Here is a 26062-nt window from a genome sequence, read left to right as displayed (position 1 = left end):
CACTTACAGTATAAATAAAAATAAATGTGCAGTATTTTATTTTTCAAAGCTGATGCTTTCATGTTTGCTGAGATATTTCGACATCGAGTTAATATCTACTAAATATCAAATATGAAGAAAATCTTTAATAATTTTTATACCAGAGATTAAGATGACATACAAAAAATTCTCACATTTAAGTTGATTTTTTTCCCTATGAGAATAAATACATTACATTAAACACTGTGATATTTTAAAACTTTGGTTTACATGTTAAAAATATTGACAGTCTTCAGCAAAAGGTCCAATAAGTGTGAAAAATATATTTAGATACCTAAGCCAATGTCCAGTCTCCCTTATGTCCTTCTGAGAACATAATCTTAATTTTGCCTGCAGCAGCACATTGTATAACTCTTGGGGGAGAGAGGCATTAATTTTTTAAAACTGAAGTACAGGATACATTCAGTAAAGTCTAAAATTTACTAACCTTAAATACACAGTCTGATGACTTCTTTTTCTAAGAATTATCAAGAGGTAGAATTCTTTTTTTTTTTTAATTTTTTTTTAACGTTTATTTATTTTTGAGACAGAGAGAGACAGCATGAACGGGGGAGGGGCAGAGAGAGAGGGAGACACAGAATTGGAAGCAGGCTCCAGGCTCTGAGCCATCAGCACAGAGCCCGACGCAGGGCTCGAACTCCCGGACCGTGAGATTGTGACCTGAGCTGAAGTCGGACGCTTAAACGACTGAGCCACCCAGGCGCCCCAAGAGGTAGAATTCTTATTTTAATCTAGGAAGACTAATTTCAAACTATATGCTCTTAATTACTAAGTTATACAGCCTCTCTAAGTTAAAAAAAAAAAAAAAGAAAATTTGAGGTAAATGATCCAAAAAGTAAAAACAAGTAATTGTATTAACATTAAAAATATATATATTTCATAGGAGAAAGCATTAGGTAGGACTACAGGTTCAATCCATATCATTTAGTGTTTACAATGAAGATACAACTGCAATAAACATATATAAAAAGTGCCATTAAGGGGTGCCTGGGTAGCTGTGTCAGTTGAGTGTCCAACTCTTGATTTTGGCTCAGGACATGCTGAGCTTGATTTTGGCTCAGGTCATGGGGTCAAGCCCTGAGTCAGGCTCTAAGCTGAGCATGGAGCCTGCCTGGGATTCTCTCTCTGCCCCTCCCCTATTCTCTGTCTCTGTCTCTCTCAAAATAAATACATAAATAATTTTTAAATACCATTAAAATATACAAAATACATACTAGTGAAAAGAAGGAATTATTAAAAGTAAATGTGGTCTTTATTTTTGAAATTTTCATAGTGGCCTCATTTAGAGCAAGATATGTAAAGTACTCCAATGGCAAGTTAACAAAAGTTGCATTTTTTGATATTAGACAGCAAAGTTTGATACATATTTATTCAGTTAATTTACTTGGATTCTCTTCATTCTTACCAATTTTTTTTTCAATTATGTTTCTATTTTTCTTAGTACTTTTCTTGATATTTGGCCCATTGAAAAAAATTTTTTAATTTTAATTTCAGTATAGTTAACATACAGTGTTATATTAGTTTCATATGTAAAATATAGTGATTTGACAATTCTATACATTACTCACTGCTCATCACTATAAGGGTACTTTAAATCCCTTTCACCTCTTTCACCCATCCTCTCACCCACCCTCCCTCTGGTAACCATAAGTTCTCTATATTTCAGAGTCTGTTTTTATTTTTTCAACTAATATCTTATTTTTTAATTTTTTAAAATTTTAATTTAAATTTTAGTTAGTTAACATGCAGTGCAATATTAGTTTCAGGAGTAGAATTCAGTGATTAATCACTTACATACAATACCCAGTGCTCATCACAAGTGCCTTCCTAGGACCAATCACCCATCTAGCCCATCAACCACCCACCTCCCTCTATCAACCCTCAGTTTGTTCTCTATCTTTAACAGTCTTAAAAGTCTGTTTTTCTGTTTTCTTTTTTTCTTGGTTCATTTGTTTTGTTTCTTAAATTCCACCTATGAGTGAAATCATATGGTATTTGTCTTTCTCTGACCCATTTATTTCACTTTGCATTATACTGTCTGGCTCCCTCCATGTTGTTGCAAAGGTTTCATTCTTTTTTATGGCTGAGTAATATTCCATTACACACACACACACACACACACACACACACACACACACACACACACACACACACCACATCTTTATCCATTCCTCTACTGATGGACACTTGGGTTGCTTCCATATTTTGGCTACTGTATATATGCTGCAGTAATCACAAGCGTTCATATATCTTTTAGAACTAATGTTTTTCATATTCTTTGGGTAAATACCCAGTAGTGAAATTACTGGGTCATATGGTAATTCTATTTTTACTTTGAGGAAACTCCATACTGTTTTCTCCAGAGGCTGCACCAGTGTGCACTGCCATCAACAGTGTACGAGGGTTCCTTTTTCTCCACATCCTCATCAACACTTGTTTCTTGTGTTGTTGATTTTAGTCATTCTGATAGGTGTGAGATGATATCACATTGTGGTTTTGATTGGTGTTTTCCTGATGATTAGTGATGTTGAGCATCTTTTCCTGTGTCTGTTGGCCACAGCCTGATGACTTTTGATCTACAGATACTGTGTCATCATCACCTAGATCAAAATATCAAATGCTCCATTGTACTTTATGTATTGTTTTCTCTATAAACACCCAGGGACAAAGACGCCAACCTACTGGCAGTCATTTGATGGGGCTTCTGGGAGAGTTCTTTAAATAGGGCTGACTCAGCTAGGAGAGATGTCCCTTTTGCCCTTTGCATTTCTCTTCCTGTCTTGGTTAGGACAGCTGACTCTCTTGTAATCACACTGTGACCATGGAGCAACTACGGGGATGGGAACCCCAATCAAGGGTGAGACACCATGGGAATAGGAAAGTAGTGTAAGACAATAATCTTTTCTAAGAAGATGTAGAGGAATTTGGGGAGAAGATGAAACTTGAGCTGAAATTTCAATGTTGGGAAGAATTTGTATAAGAAAATATAGAGAACATTCACAGCAAGGAGATCACATTAAGAAAGACATGGAGGCAGAATGAGCATGCTCTAAGGAAATCAAACTGATAAGAACATTTTTGTATTATAAAATGGCAGTGGTGCCTGCCATGACAGGCACCTGTTAAGCGTACAACTCTTGGTTTCAGCTCAGATCATGATCTCATGGTTCATGTGGTTGAGCCCTATGTTGGGCTCTGCGTTGACAGTGCGGAGCCTGCTTGAGATTCTCTCTCTCTCCCTCTCTCTCTGCCCCTCCCCTGTTCATGTTCTCTCTCTCTCTCTCTTAAAAAAATAAATAAACTTAAAAGAAAGTGGCAAAAAATTTTGATTATTTAGGCTAGAGCCAGGCTGAGGGCACCGAAATACAAAAAAAGGAGTTAGGACTTAATTGGTAGGAAAGAAAATGAAGCTTTTAAAAGAAAAATGACATGATGTAGGTCATACATAAATATTATTTTGTCAGTGATACACAAAATAAATTGGGCTGAAGAGAAACCCTGTGGGAACTGTTGCTCCTATGACTCAAGCATGAAGTGTATATGAGAGCTTTGCCTGAGACAGTCCCAGTGAGAGTAGGAAGGGAGAAAGGCCATGACAAACATTTTGAGGAAGAAAAATCAAAAGTCTCAGTGTCTATCAAAGTAAAGGTGGATAATGTAGATGTTTGAGGAATATTGCTAAAAAAATAGGTATCAGGTCTGATCCAATCAGACCTCTGCTGTCCTGGTTTGGCATTTAATTAATTGCTACCTAACAGAATTCTCTAATCTCACTATCTTATCTTTTTAATTTCTCTTTCCTATATAACTGGAATGACCTACCTAAAAGACTGTTTAAGCTATTTTTACTGCCCTACTCAAAAGGTGTTCCCAATAGCCTAAAGAATGAAATCCAAATGACTGAGCATGGAATGATCCCTCATGATCTGAGCCCAATGAGCCTCTCCAGCCACTTCTACAACCGTCCCCCTGCTGATAGATATAGATATAGCAGTAAACAGAGCAGAAGAAGCTGAAAACTCAAAACAGTGCAGAAGGTTGAAGCAAGAGGGCAATTGCCCCAGTGAGACCATGTTTGAATAGTACTTTACCCTCCGGATGGTATACACACAGACACACACACTTATCACACAGTTTCTCTTCATGCCTGATTTCAGTTATAGGTTTTGCAAAAATGCAACCACCAGTTTTAATATACAAAACTTACATGGGAACTACAAATGTAACGTAATTGTTGAGTGTTTATGCCTTTTATGTACAGAAGCAGTAGGTGATTTTTTCTATTCTATCACTGTTAAGTATGATTAGGTTATCAGAGATCACAGATGTGTACACAGAAAAACTGTCCCTGAAGGAAAAAGAAACGATTTAGGAAACAAAAAGAAAACACTTAAAAAAATGTAAGTAGAAATGTTTGGGAAAGTTTTGCATCCATAAAGCAAAAATAGGATACTAGAAAAAGGGAACAACTAGAGAACAAAGAGGTGTTGGAAGTAAAAATAACTGTTGAGGGGCACCTGGGTGGTTCAGTCGGTTGGGTGTCCAATTCTTGATTTTGGCTCAGGTCATGATCTCTCAAGTTGTGGGATCCAGCCCCAATGACAGTGCAGAGCCTGCTTAGGATTCTCTCTCCCCTCCCTTATCCCTGTCCCTCTCCTGCTCTACCCCCCCCCCCCGCCAAAATAAATAAACAATATGCTCTAAAAATGACTGTTGAATTCAAATATAAGCAACCTAAGGTACATTTGAAAAAATCTCTCAAAATGTAGAACAAAAAGCTAAGGAAAGTAGGAGAGAAAATAAAAAAGTGGATTATTTGAATCCTCTTTCAATGAAATAATTACATTCTAATGCCCTAAAGTAGAAACTGAGAAAACTATGTGTGGGTCAAGTCCAGCCAGCCACCTGCTTCTTTTTGTTTTTTAAATAGCCTATGAGATAAGAATTTTTAAAATATTTAAAATGGTTATATTTTAAATGGATATATAAGTAGCTTCATAATACTCTCAATTTTTGCCTGTAGGCCCATAAACCTAAAATATTTATTTACTATATGTCTCTTAAAAAAAAGTTTGCAGACCTACTTCCTAAGACATTCACTGTATGTTATCTATTAATTTCTCTCCTATATAACTAGCAAGGTACTGGATAAGACCATCCTTGAAAGGTATGAGAAAACACTCAAACCATTTCCTGTGTTCTTTGGTTCACATGAGGAATTCTGGTTGAGAAAGAATTAGTCCAGGTGACTCTACAACCAACCAGTTGGAATACCCAAAATAATAATACAGAGGGAAGAAAACTATTAAAGAAATTATTTACATAAACATTTTCAGAGCTGAAGGGAAACAGGAGTCTTTCAATTGAAATGCTTACCAAAGGCCCGGCACAATAATGGATTTTTAAAGCTGTACATACAAGGCATATCACTGTGAAGTTTTAAAACACTGGATAAAGATAATTGTCAAATGTTTCACAGAAAAAGAACCACCACCAAAGGAACTAGAATCAGACTTTTCAACAGCAACACGCTGCTCAACGATGTTATCACGAAGCCATGCCCTCAAGTTTCTAAGGAAAAATCATTTTCAACCTAGAATCCCATGAGGGGCCAAACTATCAGCCAAACCTAAGTTGGCTGTTTACTCATCTGTCATAGCTTGAAGTCAGATTGGGACATGGATGTGCAGGCAATTCAGCAATATGGGAATAATGGCCAGAATAACAAACAACAGTTAAAAAGTGGTTCCTCCTGGGAAGCAGGGATAGGGTGAAGGAAGTTGGGGCTCTAGAGTCTACCACTTTCCATTATAGCCCCTTTATACGATCTCATTTTAAAGCTACGTGTGACTTCTTTGATGAGATCGTGTTTTTAATTTATTAAAAAAAGGAGTAAAGCTATGGTCACAAAAAATAGTTTATAGGGTCATATTTTGGGAAGGGTAAAAGCAGGAGAGACAAAAATTAAAATGCTGATGATAGGTTTTTTGAAAATCAAAAATAAGCACGTAGGTCTATAAATACATAAAACAGCAGAGAGAAAAATTTGGCAGAAGAGTAGCCAAATTTTTTCAAAGAACAACAAAGGTATTGATAAGTGTCAATTTACTCTACAGGGTTCATAAAGAATCTGAAGTAATGTTCCTGGAAATTCTACAAGTAGATGCAGGAAAAAAAACAATGCACATACATTTTTAAAACGTAGCTTTATTAAGATATATTTCACATACCATACAATTGACCCATTGAAAATGTACAATTTAATGGTTTTTAGTATTTTCATAGTGTACAACTACTGTCACAATTTTAGAACATTTTCATCACCTCAAAAAGTAAACCTCATGCCCTTTAGCAGTCACCCCTAACTTTCCCTCCACTACCCCAGTCTCAGGCAACCTCCAATTTTCTGTCTCTATAAATTTGCCTATTCTAGACAGTTTATATAAATGGAATCATATAATATGTGATCTTTTTTTAATTGGTTTCTTGCTGCTTTTTTGAGGTTCACCTGTTTCATAGCATGTTATCAGTACCTCATTTCTTTTTACAGCTGCAAAATATCCCATTGCATGCATATACCCCATTTTGTGTATCCATTCATCTGTTGATGGACATTTGAGCTGTTTCGACTTCTTGACTATAATGATTAATGATGCTATGAACATTCATGTGCAAGTTTTTGTGTGGACATATGATATTAGTACATCTTAAAATAAAACTCTGTAGGGGTGCCTGGCTGGCTCAGTCGGTTAAGCATCCGTCTCTTGATTTCAGCTCAGATCATGATCTCAAGGTTTGTGAGTTTGAGCCCCACATCAGGCTCTGTGGTGGCAGTGTGGAGCCTGCTTGGGATTCCCTCTCTGCCCCTCCCCCACTGACTCTGGCTCTCTCTCTCTCTCTCAAAACAAATAAATAAACTAAAAAAATGTTTTAAAAGAACACTGTTAAATGAATTAGATATTTTTTATAAGCATACAGCATTATATAAATAGAAAGTATCTTGGCATTTTTATTTATGTGTTTTATGTCTCTCTACTTTCTCTATATAGCAATTTTCATCAACAACTATAAAAATAAACTATAGATACATAGCTATGGGAGGGCATCTAAACACTAAAAAAGATACATAGTGAACAATAAATCACTCTCTTATCCTTGTCCTACTCTCAGAGAAAACACAGCACTTTCTTAGGTCTTTCCAGAAGTATTTTATGCAAATACCAGCATATGAGAAAGCAATTTTTTGTTTCTGTTTTAACACAGATAGGTGTATCGTGCACACAGTGTTCTGTGCCTTAGCTCCTTCATTTAGCATATTTTGAAACAATGCCTTATTAATACATATACATGTTTCTTTTTAAATATCTGATGAGGGTTTTATTGTGTGGCTGTACCATAATTTACTTAGTACTTTAGGGTGTCCTCTATTTCTTCCTAGCTAACAGGATTCTGATTTTATTCAAATAGTGGATGACAATGTGTGTCAGGGATAGATGGTCACTCCCCATCCCCAGGGCCTGCATCCTATTCTTCTAAGCCTCGTGGCAATTCCATTCTCCTTACCAAAGACTGGGTTAGAAATACATATATGAGACAATTGTAGCCCATGAGATGAGAATCAAAGTTCCGGAGGGAGCTTTTTTGAAAAGGGTACTTCACTTTTTTAAGAGACACATGTTGGAAAACTCTCTCCATTTTCTATCTACAGACATGATCATGTGAGGCTATGATGTTTGGAGCTGCTGCAAGCATCTTGTAGCTTGGACAGAAAGCTAAGAGAATCTCAGAGAGGCTGGGTCACACATGACTGTCCAGAAGCTGCAGTCACCCCCATTCCTCTATGTATGATCCTTATTGTTAGAGATAATAAACGTGCATATTGTTTAAGCCAACATTAGTTGTTACTTCAAGTATGTTACTTGACCCCCCAAAGCATCCTAAATGGTACACTTCTGCAGAGAGAAGGAGACTTCCCTAATATCTCCCTGACATTATTCCCTAAATTCCCTAATATCTCCCTGGTATTCACTCCCTAGCTTCTGGTGTTTTCCCTTTCATAATGCTCAGTACACTGGCAATTATTTTGAGAAGGATGTTCATAGGAGTCCACAGTAGACAGTGAGCTTTGTTGAGGGTAGGGACTGTGGTCATCTCATTAGCAAGCATCAGCAAAGTGCCTGGAAACAAATATAGAAAACTATCACACCAATTTTTTGTGTGTATGTAGAGGTGAGGAGTATAAATATATGCATAAAAATACATAGGAAACAATACAGGAAGATCGCATAGTGGTGGTTTTATGGTGATTAAATTACAGCTGATTGTTATTTCTCTCAATCTATATATATAATACAGGGGCGCCTGGGTGGCTCAGTTGGTTAAGCATCTGACTTCAGCTCAGGGTTCATGGGTTTGAGTCCCGCATCAGGCTTTGCACTGACAATGTGGAGCCTGCTTCAGATTCTCCCTCTCTCCCTGGCCCTAGCGCATTCGCTCACACACTGTCTCTCAAATTATATAAACTTTAAAATATATATAATACATATTATATATAAATATAAATAATGATACAGAAAATATTTGTAATTGCTTCATTTGTCAGAATTTCCAGAACCAGAGTCTCTACTAGGCAGATAGATAAAAGGAAAATTTTACTACTTTGAAAGGCAACTTTGACAAACAAGTAACATGCTCATAAAAGGGCTCCTCAGACTCAAACAAACACAGAGTTCACCCAGGGGTGGCGGAGTATGCACAACAGAAAGAACCTGTGTTCCCACATTTTGAGATCTATATTTTCCTACAGAACCCATGCATGAACATATACATATTACGTAAATACAGTTGGCCCTTGAACAACATGGGAGTTAGGGGTGCATTTGAAAATCTGCATATAACTTTTGACTCCCTCAAAACTCAATTACTAAGAGCTTATTGTTGACCAGAAGGCTTATGGGTGACACAAACATAAATCAAGATAATAAATGTGCTTATTGTTTTTTGTGTACCTTGTATGTATTATACACTGTATTCTTATAATAAAGCAAGCTGTAGGAAAGAAAATGTTATTAAGAAAATTGCAAGGAAGGGAAATACATTTATAGTACTGTGCCACATTTAAAAAAAAATCCACACATAAGTGGACCCACAGTTCAAACTCATGCTGTTCAAGGGTCAACTGTATAATATGATGAGTATGACTACTAAGGATACAAACGAAGCACCATGGGAATATGATGAATGGAGTGAGCTGTCTTTTCAGACGCTCATCCACTATGCTCATACAATGTGTACATTGTTACCTTACTTGCCTGATGTTTTTCCCTCCTGTAACCTGCCTCCCTAGTCTCATCTGAGCAACTGTAAGTGCAGGTTTCACTATAATTTGCTATTAAGCACTAATTTCAATTTGGAGTCTTTCCTGTTTGTTGATCTACTAATAACAATTCTCCACAAAAACTTTCTTTGAACCTCATATTTTCTCAAAGATGTAAAGGTTCCCTTCAACGTCTGACCAACATTTCCATTGGTTAAATGCCAAATAACCAAGTTTTGACTGTATTTATATTATCTCAATAAATATTTTATGTGAATACATTCAATTGAAAATATTTTGTGCTATGTATAATGATATAAATGACAAAGAGAAAAACAATGGACCACACATAATAATGTCCTTTCGACAGAAAATACTAAATCACCATGTGTTGTCAGTTCTATTCTAGCTGTGATGAATCAGCATTCATCTATACAGATTTTTCTGGTTGTTCTTACAATGTATTTGCAAAGTTCTGTTGGAAATAAATGTGCAGCCTATGGTCCCAGAGTAAAGTAATGCTGGCTGGGACATTTGGTAATAGTGAAATTCTAGTAAAAGAAACAATGAGTAAAAGACAGGAAGGTCCTAAGCCTGCTTTATCATTTACAAAGAGTCTTCTTTTTTATTTTTGTGTTAACATCTCTAATTCAAAAGTAGTACCTACTTTCAAGCATTCTTTCTAATGCTGGCTCTGATTTTTGGATTTTTGGCTTTTAAAGAAGTTTTCCATTTGCGCTAAGTTAAAATTATTGCCATAAAGTTGTTCATATTACATTATTATTATTATTATTATTATTACTATTACTATCTGTAGGATACTCCTTTCATTCTTGATAATTGTCATTTGAACTTCTCTTATTTAAGCTAGCTGTAGTATATCAATTTTATTAATCTTTTCAAAGAAGCATGTTTGGTTTCATTTATTTTCTTGACTTTTTATCCATTTTCTAGTTCATTGATTCCCATTCTTATTTCCTTCCCTATATTTTGTTTTCTAAGATAGAAACTTAGATCACTGGTTTTAAGTCTTTCTTCTTTTGTATATAAGCACTTAAAGGTGTAAATTTGTCTCTAAGCACTGAATGTGCTCATCTCATATTTTGATAATGTTTTGATTTAATAATCAAGTTAAAATGTTTTGTAATTTTCCTTATGATTTCCTTGTTGATCCATGGCTTATTTAAAATTATCTTGCTTAATTTCCAAATTATTTGCGGATTCCTCAGGTATATTTGTATCACTGAATTCTATTTTCAGAGACATGTTGAATCTTAAGTCTGTTAAATGTATTCAGACTTGTTTTATGGCCCAATATATAGTCTACCTTCGTGAATGTTCCATAGGCATATAAAAAGAATATATATTCTTCGGGTATTAGATGTAGTCTTCCATACATGCTAAATTGGTTGACTGATAGGTTGTTCAAATTGTTTATGTATTTACTAACACTTTTGTCTAGTTTATCACTATTGAGAGAAGAGTGATGAAATCTTCAACTATTCTGAATTTATTTCCCTATGTCTTTCAATTTTTGCTTTATAATTTTGAAGCTCCTTTATCAGACATCTTTTCTTGATGAATAAGCCCTTTTATGATTATGAAATGTCCAATGTCCCTGTTTATCTCTAGGAATACTTTTCATCCTGAAGTCTACTTACCTAATATTAATACAGCCATATGAGGATTTTTTTTTTTTTTGGCTTGGTGTTTGAATGGTGTGTCTTTTTCTGTACTTTTACTTTTAATGTGTCTTTATACTCAAAAAGTGATTCCTATTAAGAGTCTATGGTTGAACCTTGCTTTTTTTTTTTTTTTGGCACTTATTGATATGGTTGGCTTTACGACCATCGTCTTTCTATTTCTATTTTTCCTTCATTCCTCTTTTCTTCCCTTTTCTCTTTTTAAAAAATTATTAATCAAGTATTTCTTGGTATTTCATTTTTTTCCTTTATTGGAGTTTTACCTATAAGTTTCCATTTTAATTTTTTAGTGGCTGCTCTGAGGATGACAATATGAATCCTTAAACATCATAACTCTAATGGCTAGAGATGAGCTACTTGGATCTCTTTCAAGAGAACCTGCATTGCTGATTGACAGCTCCCAAGTGACCATGCACCTTTGAATCTACCCATTGTTTTCTCCCTGCCTACTCCCAAAGACTGGGCACAGCAGGGATTTAGAGCCTGGCCATTCATGCCTAACACAGGATTTCTCTAACAATCTTTCCTGGGAAACTCTCTGGCAGCTTGGATGAGACTTTCTCAGAACTGTGCTGAAATGTGGGGCTCTTCTTACCAATCCTTTTCCCCCTCCTTGCACAAGTGTTAGGGCTGCATCATGATCAGAAGGCTCTTCCCATATGTGTGTCCTCCCTCTTTAAGCTTCACATGTGCTTCCCCCCAAAACCTCTTGCGTATCTACTTTCATCTGAGTGTCTGTTTCTTAGAGGACCTAAACCAACACAGATGGTATGGGTGGTAGGGTTTTAGGACCAGCTCACACTTACCTAATGGCAAGGAGCTCCCCATCCTGAGAAGAATGTGGGACACATAAAGTCACTGGCATAAGGCAGTGGCTCAATACCTAAAGACTTCTTCAGTGGTGTGCTGGGGAAAGGCCCTGACTAAAATTCAGCTTAAACTGAGTCCACTGGTTCTATGATCCACCCAATAGTCATTTTCCTTGTTTTCAAATGTAAAATTGGGACTGACATACTGGAACTTGGATCCCCTCACCACCACTACCACCACAGTGAATCCATGGGCTTGTGGGATAAGAGCTATCAAAGTGAGAAGGCCAAGTGGAAGCCTCTGAAACTGTCCTCCCTCTGGTCAAAGTAATAAATCTAAAACAACATTGAATAGATACGACAACAAAAACACAAACAGCAAAAGAAAAAATAAACTGAACATCCTCAAAATAAAAAGCTTTTGTGCTTTAAATAATACCATCAATAAAATCAAAACACACAACCCACAGGAGAAAAATTTTGCAAATCGTGTATTTGACAAGGGACTTGTATCTGAAAATACAAAGAACCTGACAACTCAATAACAAAAAGACAAATAATCCAATTATAAAATGGGCAAAGAATATAAACAAACATTTCTCCAAAGAAGATATATAATGGCCAAAAAGCTCATGAAAAGATGCTCAAACATCATTGGTCATCACAGAAATGCAAATGAAAACCATGAGATACCATTTTACACCCACTAGGGGGGCTAACATAAAAAGATAATAACAAGTGTTGTTGGGCACCTGAGTGGATCAGTCGGGTAAGAGTCTGACTTTTGATTTCGGTTCAAGATTTCACAGTCATGAGATAGAGCCCTGCATCAGGCTCTATGCTGGGCATAGAGCCTGCTTGAGATTCTCTCTCTCTCTCTCTCTCTCTCTCTCTTTCTCCTCTCTCTCTCTCTCCCTGTGTCCTTCCCCCATGAACATACAGACATGCACTCTTTTTCTCTAAAAAAAAAAAAAGAGATAATAACAAGTGTTATCAAGGATGCGGAGAAATCAAAATTCATACTCAAAACTCATACACTGTTGGTGGGCATGTAAAGAGGTACAGCCACGTGGAAAACAGTTTGGCAATTCCTCATGTGATCCAGCAATCCTACTCCTGGGTATATACTTTCAAATGAAAATATATGTCCACACGTTATTCTTAACAGTTAAAAAGTAGAAACAACCTAGATGTCCATCAACTGATGCATGGATAAATAAAGTGTGGTTATCCATACAGTGGAATATTATTTGGCAATTTCAAAAATGAAGTACTGATGCACACTATAACATGGTTAAAACTTGGAAACCACGTATTGTATGAAACCATTTACATGAAATGGCTCAACGAGGCAAATCTAAGAGACAGAAAGTAGGTTGGTGGTTGCCTGGGAAGAAGGGCAGGTGTTGGAAAAAAATGGGAGTGACAGCTAGTGGGCATGGGATTTCTTTTTGGGCTAATGAAAATGTTCTAAAAATTGATTTTGTTGATGGCTGCACAACTTTTTGAATATACTAAAAACCACTGAATGGTATACTTTGAGGGGGTGAATTGTATGTTATGCGAATTATATCTTAATAAAAGCTGTTTTTATAAAACAAAAATCTTGCAACCTGCTGTGAATATCAAAGATTAGTATCACTACTAAGGACCTAAATGATACATGGGTGGTTCCTATAATAGGTTCATTTAATTCTCCAGTCTGGTCCCTGCAGAATCCAGACAAACTTTGGAGAATGACTGTAGATGCAAACTCAACCAAGTTAATAGCCCCAGTCACCCGCTGGTTTCTGAGCACAAGAAGTCCAGAGTGCCCTGGCTACAACAGTAAACTGTGGTTTGATGGGACTCACTATGTCCCTTGGATTGAGTGTGCTTTCTTTTGGGAACTTGGACCTCTAACTTAGTAAAGTCCAGAGTTCTCTAGAACTCTATAGAGCACATAATCCTTTAGTGGGTCTTTGGAAATGATGAGAAGTGGGGCCACTCCTGCTTCTACCCCTTTGTTCCTGGACCCATGTATACTTTCTATTGCAGACAGAGCCTCATGTTGAAGTCTCTGCTTTAGTGAATAAACTGGCACCCCATCTTTGCAGACTATTGCCTGTGCCATCAGTAGGACATTCTAGTGTGCTATAAGGTTGCTTGCTTATGGACGACGTCGCAGGTGATGTAACCAATGGATCCCATGGTCATGAGTTCATTCCTACATCTCTCTCTAGAAATTGAGTCCCCTGGAAGGATGAAATGTTATGTAGATTTCTATCCCCATAAAACATGCATTCTGTAAGCCCCAGACACTTGTGCTGGCTGAGGTTCTGCAGACTGGAAAGGCAAACCCACACACAGAAGTAATTGGACAACAAATTACTAGCCCTTTCAAAATGGAAGGGGCCCAATTTAGTAAGCTTACCACAAAATGGCTATAGTCATGAAGGTTAATGGTTAGCAGTTTTATTTTCTTATAAAATATTCATTTGGTTTTGGGATCAGGGTAATTCTGACCTCATAAATGAATTGGGACATATTCTCTCCTCTATTTTTGATAAGACATTGTGTAGAATTAGAATTATTCATTCCTTAAATATGTGATAGAATTCAGCAGTGAAAACACTTGGGCCTTAAGTTTTCTTTCTTGGAAGGTTTTTAACTTCAAAAGCAATTTCTTTAAGAGTTGCAGAATTTTTCAGATAATTGATTTCTTCTTAAACTTTTGGTACTATGTATCTTTAAAGGAATTGGTCCATGAATCTAAGTTGCTGAATTTATGGGCACAGAATTCATAGTATCCCTTACTATCCATTTAATGTCTGTAGGTTCTGTGGCATCTTGATGAATTTACTGTTTTTTATTTGTTATTGTTTTTTGGGCTATATCTATTACTTTCCAGTGGTTGCACTAGGGATTACAATATACATACTTAACTTTTCATGGCCCACTTAAAGTTAGTATTAAGCCTCTTGACATAATATGTGGAAACCCTATAACAAAAAGGTTACTTTATCTTCACTCATTTATATTTTGGTTGTAATATGTATTATATCTACCTAAATTATAAATCCCACTAGTGTTTTAATTTTTCCTTTCAATAGTCATAAATATTTTAAAGAACTCAAGAGGGAAAGATGGTATGATAACCTATACTTATTCTATTGCTTCTTCATTTCTGAAGTAAAATTTACATCTGATATAATTTACCTTCAACCTAAGTAATTTCCTTTAGCATTTTCTTTAGAGTATGTCTATTGGCAGTAAATTCTCTTATTTTTCCTCAGCTTAGAATACCTTTATTACACTATCATTCCTGAGGGATATTTTTGTTAGATATAGAATTCTGAGTTGACTGTTGTTTCTTCCTTGCTACCTTAATTATGCCGTTTCATCATAGTTTTTGAAGAAAAATATTTAGCTTTTTAAGTCATTATACCTCTATACATAATGTACCATTTTCCCTGTTTTCAAATTTTCTTCATTATCTTTGGTTCCAGCAACTTGATTATGATGTGTCAGAGCGTGGTTTTCTTTGCAAAAACTCTCTTTGGGTTTTGCTGAACTTCTTTAGACTATCAATGCATTTCTTTCACTAAATTTGGAAATTTTGGTAGTTACTTCTTCAAATATTTTTTTCTACCAATGCCTTTTTCTTCTTCTTCGAAGACTTCAATGACCCAAATATTAGGCTCTTTTAATATTGTTTATAGGTCCCTAAGACTCTATTAAATTTTTTAATCTTTATTTTCTGTTCTTCAGATTAGATCATTTCTACTGCTTATCTTCAAGTTCACTAATTCTTTTCACTGTTATCTTCATTCTGCTACTGAACTCATTCAACGATTTTTTAAATTTCAGATTTTATATTCTTAAGTTCTAATATTTCTATTTCATTCATTTTTAGTTTTTAATACGTGAGAATATCTATTTTCCCATTCATTTCAAGAGTGTTTACCTTCATATAATGGAGCATAATTATAACGATTATAATAGCTGCTTTAATATAATACAGCTGTTTTACTGGTAATTCCAATATCTGCATCCTCTTGGTATTGGCACTTGTTGATTGTCTCTCCTTTTGAGAACTGGTCATATTGTTGAGGTTCGTTGTACGTAAAATAATTTTAGATGCTTTTTTTCAGCATTTATTCAATGTTTATTGATTTGAATTATGTTGTTTGTGTTCAAACTTAAATATCCATTTGGTAGTGCAAAATAGGCTCATTTTTTTAATGGTACCTTCATATTTTTTAATACTATATTTACTTTTTAATTTACATCCAAGTTAGTTAGCATGTAGCGCAAGAATGATTTCCAGAGTGGATTCTTTAATGCTCCTTATCCATTTAGCCCATCCCCTCCTCCCACAACCCCTCCAGCAACCCTTTTCTCTATATTTAAGAGTCTCTTATGTTTTGTCCCCCTCCCTGTTTTTATATTATTTTTGCTTCCCTTCCCCTGTTCATCTGTTTTGTATCTTAAATTCCTCTTATGAGTGAGACATATATTTGTCTGACTAATTTCACTTAGCATAATACTCTCTAGTTCCATCCATGTAATTGCAAATGGCAAGATTTCATTCTTTTTTATTGCTGAGTAACACTCCATTGTGTGTGTGTGTGTGTGTGTGTGTGTGTGTTACATCTTCTTTATCCATTCATCCATCGATGGATATTTGGGCTCTTTCCATACTTTGGCTATTGTCAATAGTGCTGCTATAAACATTGGGGTGCATGTGCCCCTTCAAAACAGCACACCTGTATCCCTTGGATAAATACCTAGTAGTGCAATTGCTGTATTGTAGGGCAGTTCTATTTTTAACTTTTTGAGGAACCTCCATACTGTTTTCCAGAGTGGCTGCATCAGTTTGCATTCCCATCAGCAGTGAAAAAGAGATCCTCTTTCTCCATGTCCTTGCCAACATCTGTTGTTGCCTGAGTTGTCCATGTTAGCCATTCTGAGAGGTGTGAGGTGGTATCTCATTGTGGTTTTGATTTGTATTTCCATGATGATGAGTGATGTTGAGCATGTTTTCATGTGTCAGTCTTGTTCCTGACTTTAGGGGTAAGCTCTCAGTTTTTCCCCATTGAGGATTATATTAGTGGTGGGTCTTTCATATATGGCTTTTATGATCTCGAGGTATGATCCTTCTATCCCTACTTTCTTGAGGGTTTTTATCAAGAAAGGATGCTGTATTTTGCCAAACGCTTTCTGTTCATCTATTGAGAGGATCATGTGATGTATCACATTGATGTGACATACCACAGTGATTGTTTTGCAGATATTGAACCAGCCCTGTATGTCACGTATAAATCCAATTGGTCATGGTGAATAATGTTTTTAATGTATTGTTGATCATGTTTGCTAGTTATCTTGTTGAGGAATTTTGCATCCATGTTCATCAGGGAAATTGGTCTGTAGTTCTCCTTTTAGTGGGGTCTTTGTCTGGTTTTGGAATCAAGATAAAGCTGGCTTCATAGAAAGAGTGTGGAAGTTTTCTTTCCATTTCTATTTTTTTGTTACAGCTTCAAGAGAATAGGTGTTAACTCTTATTTAAATGTTTGGTAGAATTCCCCTGGAAAGCCATCGGGCCCTGGCCTCTTGTTTCTTGGCAGATTTTTGATTACTAATTCGATTTCTTTACTGGTTATGGATCTGCTCAAATTTTCTATTTCTTCCATTTCAGTTTTTATAGTTTATATGTTTCTAGGAATTTGTCTATTGCTTCCAAATTGCCCATTTTATTGGCATATAATTGCTCATAATATTCTCTTATTACTGTTTATATTTCTGCAGTGTTGGCTGTGATTTCTCCTCTTTCATTCTTGATTTTATTTATTTGGGTCTTTTCCTTTTTCTTTTTGACCAAACTGGCTAGAGGTTTATCAATTTTGTTAATTCTTTCAAAAAACCAGCTGCTGGTTTCATTGATCTGTTCTACTATTTTTTGGTTTAAACAACATTGATTTCTGCTCTAATGTTTATTATTTCCTGTCTTCTTCTGTTTTTGGGTTTTATTGACTGTTGTTTTTCTAGCTCTTTAAGGTGTAAGATTAGGCTGTGTATCTGAGATCTTTCTTCCTTCTTCAGGAAGGCTTGGATTGCTATATACTTTCCTCTTATGACCACCTTTGATGCATCCCAGAAGTTTGGGGCTGTGGTGTTATCATTTTCATTGGCTTCCATGGACTTTTTAATTTCCTCTTTAACTTCTTGGTTAGCCCATTCATTCTTCAGTACAATGGTATTTAGTCTCCAAGTATTTATTATCTTTGCACATTTTTTCCTGTGGTTGATTTCAAGTTTCATAGTATCATGATCTGAAAATATGCACAGTATGATCTTGATCTTTTTGTACTTGTTGAGGACTGATTTGTGTCCCAGTATGTGATCTATTCTGGAGAACGTTCCATATGCACTGGAGAAGAATATATATTCCGCTGCTTTAAGATGAAATGTTCTGAATATATCTGTTACGTCCATCTGATCCACTGTGTCATTCAAAGCCATTGTTTCCTTGTTGATTTTCTGTTTAGATAATCTCTCCATTGCTGTAAGTGGGGTGTTGAAGTCCCCTACTAGTATGGTATTATTATCAATGAGTATGTGTTTGTGATTAATTGATTTATATATTTGGGTGCTTCTACATTTGGAGCATAAATGTTTACAATTGTTAGATCTTCTTGGTGGATAGACCCCTTAATTATGATATAATGCCCTCTTCTTCTCTTATTACAGTCTTTATTTTAAAGTCTAGATTGTCTGAGATAAGTGTGGCTACTCCGGCTTTCTTTTCGTGACCATTAACATAACAGATGGCTCTCCATCTCCTTAATTTCAATCTGAAGGTATCTTTAGGTCTAAAGTGGGTCTCTTTTAAACAGCATATAGATGGATCTTGTTTTCTTATCCATTCTGTTACCCTATGTCTTTTGATTGGAGCATTGAGTCCATTGACGTTTAGAATGAGTACTGAAAAATAGGAATTCATTGCCATTATGTTGCCTGTAGAGTTGGAATTTCTGGTGGTGCCCTCTGGTCCTTTCTAGTCTTTGTTGCTTTTGGTCCTTTTGGTTTTGTTTTTGTTGTTGTTTGTTTGCTTGTTTGTTTTTGACTTTTCTCCCCTCAGAGAGTCCCCCTTAAAATTTCTTGCAAGGCTGGTTTAGTGGTCACAAACTCCTTTAATTTTTGTTTGTCTGGGAAACTTTTTATCTCTCCTTCTATTTTGAATGACAGCCTTGCTAGATAAAGAATTCTTGGCTGCATGTTTTTCCAATTCAGCACATTGACTATATCCTGCCACTCCCTTCTGGCCTGCCAAGTTTCTGTGGGTAAGTCTGCTGTGAACCTGATCTGTCTTCCCTTGTAGGTTAAGGACTCTTTTCCCTTGCTGCTTTCATGATTCTTTCCTTGTGTGAGTATTTTGTGAATTTAACTATGATATGCCTTGTTGACGGTCAGCTTTTGTTCAATCTAGTAGGAGTCCTCTATGCTTCCTAGATTTTGATGTCTGTGCCTTTCCCCAGGTTAGGATAGTTTTCCGCTATGATTTGCTCACATAACCCTTCTACCCCTTCCTCTCTTCCTCTTCTGGGACCCCTATGATTCTTATGCTGTTCCTTTTTAATGAGTCACTGAGTCCTCTAATTCTTAAATCATGCTCTTTTGCTTTAGTTTCCCTCTTTCTTTTCTGCTTCATTGTTCTCCATAAGTTTGTCCTCTATATCACTGATTGGCTGCTCTGTTTCATCCATCCTTGCCACCGGGGCATTCATTCGAGATTGCAGCTCAGTTATATCATTTTTTATTTCATCCTGACTAGCTTTTACTTCTTTTATCTTTGCAGAAAGGGATTCTAATCTATTTTCAACTCCAGCTAGTATTCTTATTATCATGATTCTAAATTCTGGTTCAGATATCTTGCTTGCATCTGTGTTCAATGAACCCCTGGCTGTCATTTATTACTGTTCTTTATTTTGGGGTGAATTCCTTCATTTTGTCATTTTGAAGGAAGAAAGGGAATTAATAAGGCAAAAAAATTAAAATTACAAAATTAAAAACAACACAAAAAAATCAAATAAAGGATGCTAGATTCTAGGTGTGTTTTGGTCTGGTTATTGAAAGGAGCTTGAGAGATTAGAGAAGAAAGGAAAAGATAAGAAAAGAAAAAAAAAGGAAAATAGGAAAAAAGAAAAAAAGGAAAACGTTTGAAAATTTGAAAAAATGAATACAATGAAATAGAATAAAATGAAATGATGGAAGTAAAATAGAATTTGAAAAATTTACAAAAAAGTTAAAAATACAGGAAAAAATTTAAAAATATTTTTAATAAAAATGGAAAATAAAAATAAATTTTTTACTCTTTATGTATTCAAGAATAAGAAAATAAAAAGAAAAAAAAATTGAATAGATGGACCAGCGAACAGACTGAAATACAATTGAAATTACATCGATTTCTCCTAGAAGACAAACTATGAGGCAATTTATAGTCCATAAACTAAGCAAGCAGAGAGACTTGTGGTGTTCCTGAAGCATGAGGTTGGCCCAGTTGGGCAGGGCTTAGTGTAGCGGTTCCATTCTCCACTAGATGGCGCTGCTTAGCTCACAGGCGTGGATTGTTGTGTTGCATGTAGGGGTGTATGTGCATGCAGGGGATGGGAAAATGCTGTCACTAAGCTACCCAGTCTCTAGTGTCAGAGCTCTGTGCTCTCCCAACTGGCAATTGAGCACACCTCCTCTGTCTCTGGCTTCTGTCCACTCCCCGCTTTTACAATGTCCATGACCAAACAGTCAGGCTGCCAGGTGGCACCTCCCTCTGGAGTTTTATCCCAGATGTGACTGTGTTTCCCAACCCCTCACTTCTGAGGGACTGCAGCCTTGACCCGTTCTGACCCTCTGGGGTAGGGTCTCCCTGAGCAATGGCCGGGTGCCCCCCTACTCCCAGGAATGTTCGCGAGACTGTGCTGCTGCCGATGCCCAGAGACTGTGGCTGGGTGCTAGCCTGCCCCAGAAAAAGTTCACGTGATCGTGTAGCAGCAGTGTTTCAGGGATTATGGTAAATCACAACACACATCTAGGGCCAGGCTTCACTCTTAACATCCTTGTTCCAACACCAGTGAATGTGGCTGTTCTCCAGGGTCCACTGGGACCTTTGCCTGTGGGGTGGCCACACAGACTTTACCAAATGTCCTCCCAGCAGGGGAACCACCTCTCCCCTTGTGACCCAAGGACCCCTCGGACCTCACTCTCTGCTCCTGGGGATTTGCCCTTCCCACCAGAGCACCACTAGGTATTGAGCTATGTGGAGTTTCAGACTCTGTGCTCCGTTTATAGAGTTTCAATGAAATTTAAACCCTCTCCTTCTCCTTTCTCCCTTTTTTATTCAGTCCCTTGCATATTCTTTCTTTTCTTTCCCACTGCTTTGGTGGGGGGATGCTTTCCTGTACTCTCTTCCTGTCTCTGTCCTCTCTTTGCAAACAAAAATAGCTCCCTGACCTCTGCAGCTCCCCTCTACCCCAGTTTACCTCTCTGTGCCACATACCTGCCAAGATCTGTGGTTCAGGTTGTGAATATTGTTGTGTTAATCCTCAAATCAGTTTCCTAGGTGTGCAAGATGGTTTAGTGTTGATCTGGCTGCATTTCAGGGATGACAGACGCAAAAAAACTTCCATGCTGTTCCCCATCTTGGCCTCTCCCCAGGTGCATTTTTAATATTATGTTGTGACACTCTGGATTCTGCTAAGATCCTTAATAGCTTTACAGTTGTTTATAGCATCAATGCCCTATTACCGCATCATGGCTAAAATTAGATGTGTCAATTTTTTTTTAATTCTTGAAAAAAATAATGAGATGAATATATCTCTAATGTGATAAATAATAAAAAGCTATTTTTAATGGAGAAAATCTAGATAAACTCTCATTAAAATTGGAAACAAGACAAATAAACATTCGCCCCTATTAGGGCCAAACATTATGACAAGTACAGGCCAATCATATTAGAAGGAAAAAAGAGTAAGAGGTCCAAAAATCTTCAATACATTGAAAACACATACATTTCTAAGAAAAACACACAAAAAAAATAAGTAAAATAATAGTAAAAGTGTAAATAAATAAAACACTCAACCACTTGAGAATGTTAAAATTCTCTCCTAAGCAATATTTGTGCCAGACAAGCAATCAAAACCAGAGGCTACCAAATCTGGAATTTATTCTGGTAAAGGTAAGCCAGAAATTTAGCTTCATTTTTCCCCATATGACTATCCAGCTGACTCAATACAATTTCCTCAAGAATCTAAAATTTCCAAACTGATTTAAAATGCTATTTTCATGCCATACTAAATAGGGTAAGGGAGATCTCCTTCTCTAAACAAGAAAAACCAGAAGCACTCTAGTTGGTGCTGTTGGCTGGATTTTCAGTAACAGCTTCTCAGACATTTGCTTCAGCAATTTCTTTCCTTCCAATTCACTTTATTAAAACAAGGCTAAACAAATAAAAAATCTTCAAATGTGGAATACAGAAGAGTGACTTCTGTTTTCCTGACCAAAGTCTGGTGTGGCACCATAACAGCCTGCAGACAGGCTAGTGTTTGAGGAATGGTCAGCTACAGTCGACCATTGTTGATAGCATTAAGTAGGATGAGACTAGATGAATGTGGCAACATGGGGGTCAGTGGTGACCTTAGTAAGAGCAGTTTTATTCCAACGATGCAGGTGTGAGTTAGGTTAGAGTAGGTTAAAGAATGCATTAGAGAAGTAGACATGATGGGGACAGCTCTTAAAATGCAACTCTTAAAAGAACATTGGTTATTTAAGTGAACAAAGAAATTTAAGTCCACAACTAAAGGGGAATATGAGGCAAGACAGGACATTTTAAGGATGGAATGTACAAATGGGAATGATCCAGCAGAGAAGGGGAGATTACTGATATGCATCTCTACCATTACTCGGAGGGTATTGATTCTGGAATCAGCAATCTGACAAATAGGTACAAAGAAGCATTGTCAATTTGAGGACCCTCCTGAGGAGTCTGAAATAACTGCTGATTTGGAGTTTGCTCTTGTGGTATAGGGAGGAAGGGTGAGGGGGACGACAGGAATGTGAATGAAGGGTATATGAAAAGAAATGCATCTATTTATTGATAGGCCCTCACCATCTCTAGTCCAGATCAGTCTATTTAATAAGTGACTGTGGAGACACAAATGTTGAATGATCTTTAGGGGAAAACACCAAAATCTTTTACATTTGAATAAGACTACCATATAGACTTTAACCCAGAATTAAAGTGGAATAAGATAGGGACACCTGGGTTGCTCTATCAGTTAAATGTCCAACTCTTGATTTCAGCTCAGGTCATGATCTCATTCATGGTCTGTAAGATTGAACCCCATGTTGGGCTCCATGCTGACAGCACGGAGCCTGCTTGGGATTTTCTTCCTCTCTCTCTGCCCCTCTCCCACTCATGCGTGCTCTCTCTCATGCTCTCAAAATAAACAAACAAACTTTTAAAAAAGTAGAATAAGATAATTCCAGGTTTATAATCATCTTTTACCTCTTTGTTACCTTACATACATGTTTTTTTATAAGATAAATGGTTCTAGGACCATGTCATCATGGGGATACCGAGCTTTAACACTTTTTAAATTTTTAAAAATCTAGACAAATTATTATAAGATACATTTCAGAATATGATAAATAATAATATCATTCTAATCTATTGAAAACAATTTTTTGCTGTTTTACTGAAATAAAATTCATACTTACTCTGAATAGTATTTCTTCATTCCATTTTGGATTCAAAGTCTAAAAGACAATAAACAGAGTATAACTATTTTTTAAATATTTTTGTCATATAAAAATAAAGCAAAGTATATTAAAATGTTTTTGAATATTGCTACGTCTAACCTTTTTAATGGTTTTCGTTTGCACACTTGTAAAAATTCCATTCATTGGGTCATATAATGTCACTCTCACATATGGATCACTGTTAAAATAAAAAACATATATATAATTGTTGCTTATTCCCAAACTCAGATTGCTCAACCTATAAAAATCACAGATTTTTCCTTGTTAGCAATTTCTACAATTATTTCCTACTGTTAAAGGGAGGGTTCCTTGGCAGGAGTAGGTAATTATAGTAATTTCTGCATCTTGTTGAAAAGCTAAAGTACTGTGTTAGTGAAATAGACAAAGAATTGGAAAGAAACCTTTTAATCCAATTTAGTGATTTCCAACCTATTTCGATTTTTCAAATTTTGTTCAATTTTTATTACGTTCTTTCTTCTTTGGGGTTAAGATGGTTAATTTGATTCTTAAGACTAGCTTTGCAAGACCTCAGGTTGTTCCAAGTTATCTCAAGGGTGTAAACTGTTTTTACAAAATAAGACAAAGTGCTTTCAGTTCAAAATAATTACGTGTCATGTAACCCCTTCTACAAAGTGACATGGAAAAGAAAAATCTTGTGATACGTAAGTTTGCAAAACAAAAGACTGTACACTTTACCTGTCCCTGGTCAAATTCCTCCCATTTGCTTTGGGGATTCCAAGTACTCATGATTCTCCACCACCAACTCCCCCTCCGATTTCCTCATACAACCTTACCTCTTACTTTGACAAAAATCAAAGCCATCAGACCACTCCCAAGACCCCGGTATTTATCAGAACTCATCCTTACCCCTAACCTCAGTGATTCAGGTGTTGTGCCCCTATTTGAGGCCAATTCCTCTTTGTACATGTTCTAACCACCTGCTCTGGAAACTTCTATCATCTATTTTCATTTTTCCCTTTTGTATCTTCAGCTTTTCTTTTCACCTATGTTTTTCTAGTCACATAATTATGTTTTTAAATCACCTCCCCCCCCTTAACTCTTCCTCATTCCTCCAGCAAAGTGATCTAGATTGTCTTTCCTCCCACCTCAAACTTTCTAGGAAAATAATCTGTAATAATAATAATGACTAATATTTATATAGCAATTACTCTATGCCAGGTACCATTCTAAGCAGTTTACATATATTAACTCTTAGAATCCTTATAACTGCCTGTGAGGTAGGTATGATTATTGTTTTTATTTTGTACAGAGAGTTCAAATCATAGCAGATCATACAGCTACTAAGTGCAAGAGTGAGAACTGACACTCAAGCACCTGGCTTCAGAGGCCATGTTCTTAGCTACTCTAGCCCACCACCTCCCTTTCTTCATTTCCTCAACCCCCACTGCTCTTCAAAGTCTTAGAATCTGGTTGCCACCTCTTTCTTTCTAACCCATCCCTCTGAAAATGCTAAAATCACCAATTTTGCTAAAACAATCAACACTCTCCAGGCAATGATTTTGCTGGTCCTCTCTTTATTTAATACTACTGATTAGTTTCTCTTTGAAACTAATCTCATTTGCTTTCATGACACAACTCCCTTCTGGTTGTCCTTATACTATCCTAATTGTTCTCTCTCGGTTGCTTTCTTAGGCTCCGCTCCTACTACCTGCCAGTTAAATACTGAAATTCCCTTAAGTATTGCCCTTGGTCCTTTATTCTCTCTACCTTTTCCCTTCACAATCTCATCCATGGTTTTAACAACTAACTGTGTATTCTCAAATATAAATGTTAAACGTAAATGTAAATATAAGTATATATCCTCAATCTCACTACCCAGCTAGACCGTGCCACCTGGCTGTTTCAGAGTTGATCTTCCCTCCCCCCCACCCCACCCCCCCTTTTTTTTGCCTTTTTCCACGTTATTTATTCACAGTCACATAGCGACATGAAGGGAATAAACCAATTAGGAGTTTTTTGGAGAGAATGGGGTATGGGTGGAAGGGTGGGACTTAAACAGAAAATAATCTTATACACAGCTAGATAGAAGATTTACAGATATCTTTTTAAAAAATAGTATTCTCTGAGGGTAATGGAGTAAGATAAAATCATCATGAACAAAATAAATTAGCAACTTCTTATTACTGCGTAATAACCGAAAACAAAAGTCTTAGGAAATGATTTGCAGTTTCTGTCATGATTTACAGATACTTATGTGATATATATATTTCCAACATGGAAAAATAAAGACTAACACTGAGTAGTAGATTACCACAATGCAGAGGGAACTTGAACACATGAAAAGAGCTGCCATCTGGTAGCAAAAATATATTTACGCTGATATTAGTATCAAGATTAAAGTCACTCAAATAAGTTATGCCAATACACCAGAACTATTATTC

The 26062-nt window shown here is 36.4% G+C and overlaps 1 protein-coding gene across 5 annotated transcripts in view; it reads right to left on the bottom strand.

Annotated features, from left to right (window-relative positions):
- NEDD4 (NEDD4 E3 ubiquitin protein ligase) overlaps positions 1-26062 on the bottom strand; it is a 139071-nt gene that overhangs the window by 88542 nt on the left and 24467 nt on the right. For 4 of the 5 annotated variants that reach the window (XM_004001640.6, XM_019832379.3, XM_045059278.1 and 1 more), the window contains 2 exons: positions 23760-23838; positions 23619-23657 (listed from right to left, as the gene is read on the bottom strand). In XM_004001640.6, coding sequence (XP_004001689.1) covers positions 23619-23657; positions 23760-23838 — 118 coding nt within the window. The remainder of the gene's footprint in view (positions 1-23618; positions 23658-23759; positions 23839-26062) is intronic. The other variant, XM_045059280.1, reaches the window with a different exon arrangement.

Source organism: Felis catus, chromosome B3, assembly GCF_018350175.1.
Source record: "Felis catus isolate Fca126 chromosome B3, F.catus_Fca126_mat1.0, whole genome shotgun sequence".
Classification (NCBI taxonomy): domain Eukaryota; kingdom Metazoa; phylum Chordata; class Mammalia; order Carnivora; family Felidae; genus Felis; species Felis catus.
Note: the sequence above shows the minus strand (reverse complement) of the source record. Positions and strands in the feature narration are given on the sequence as shown.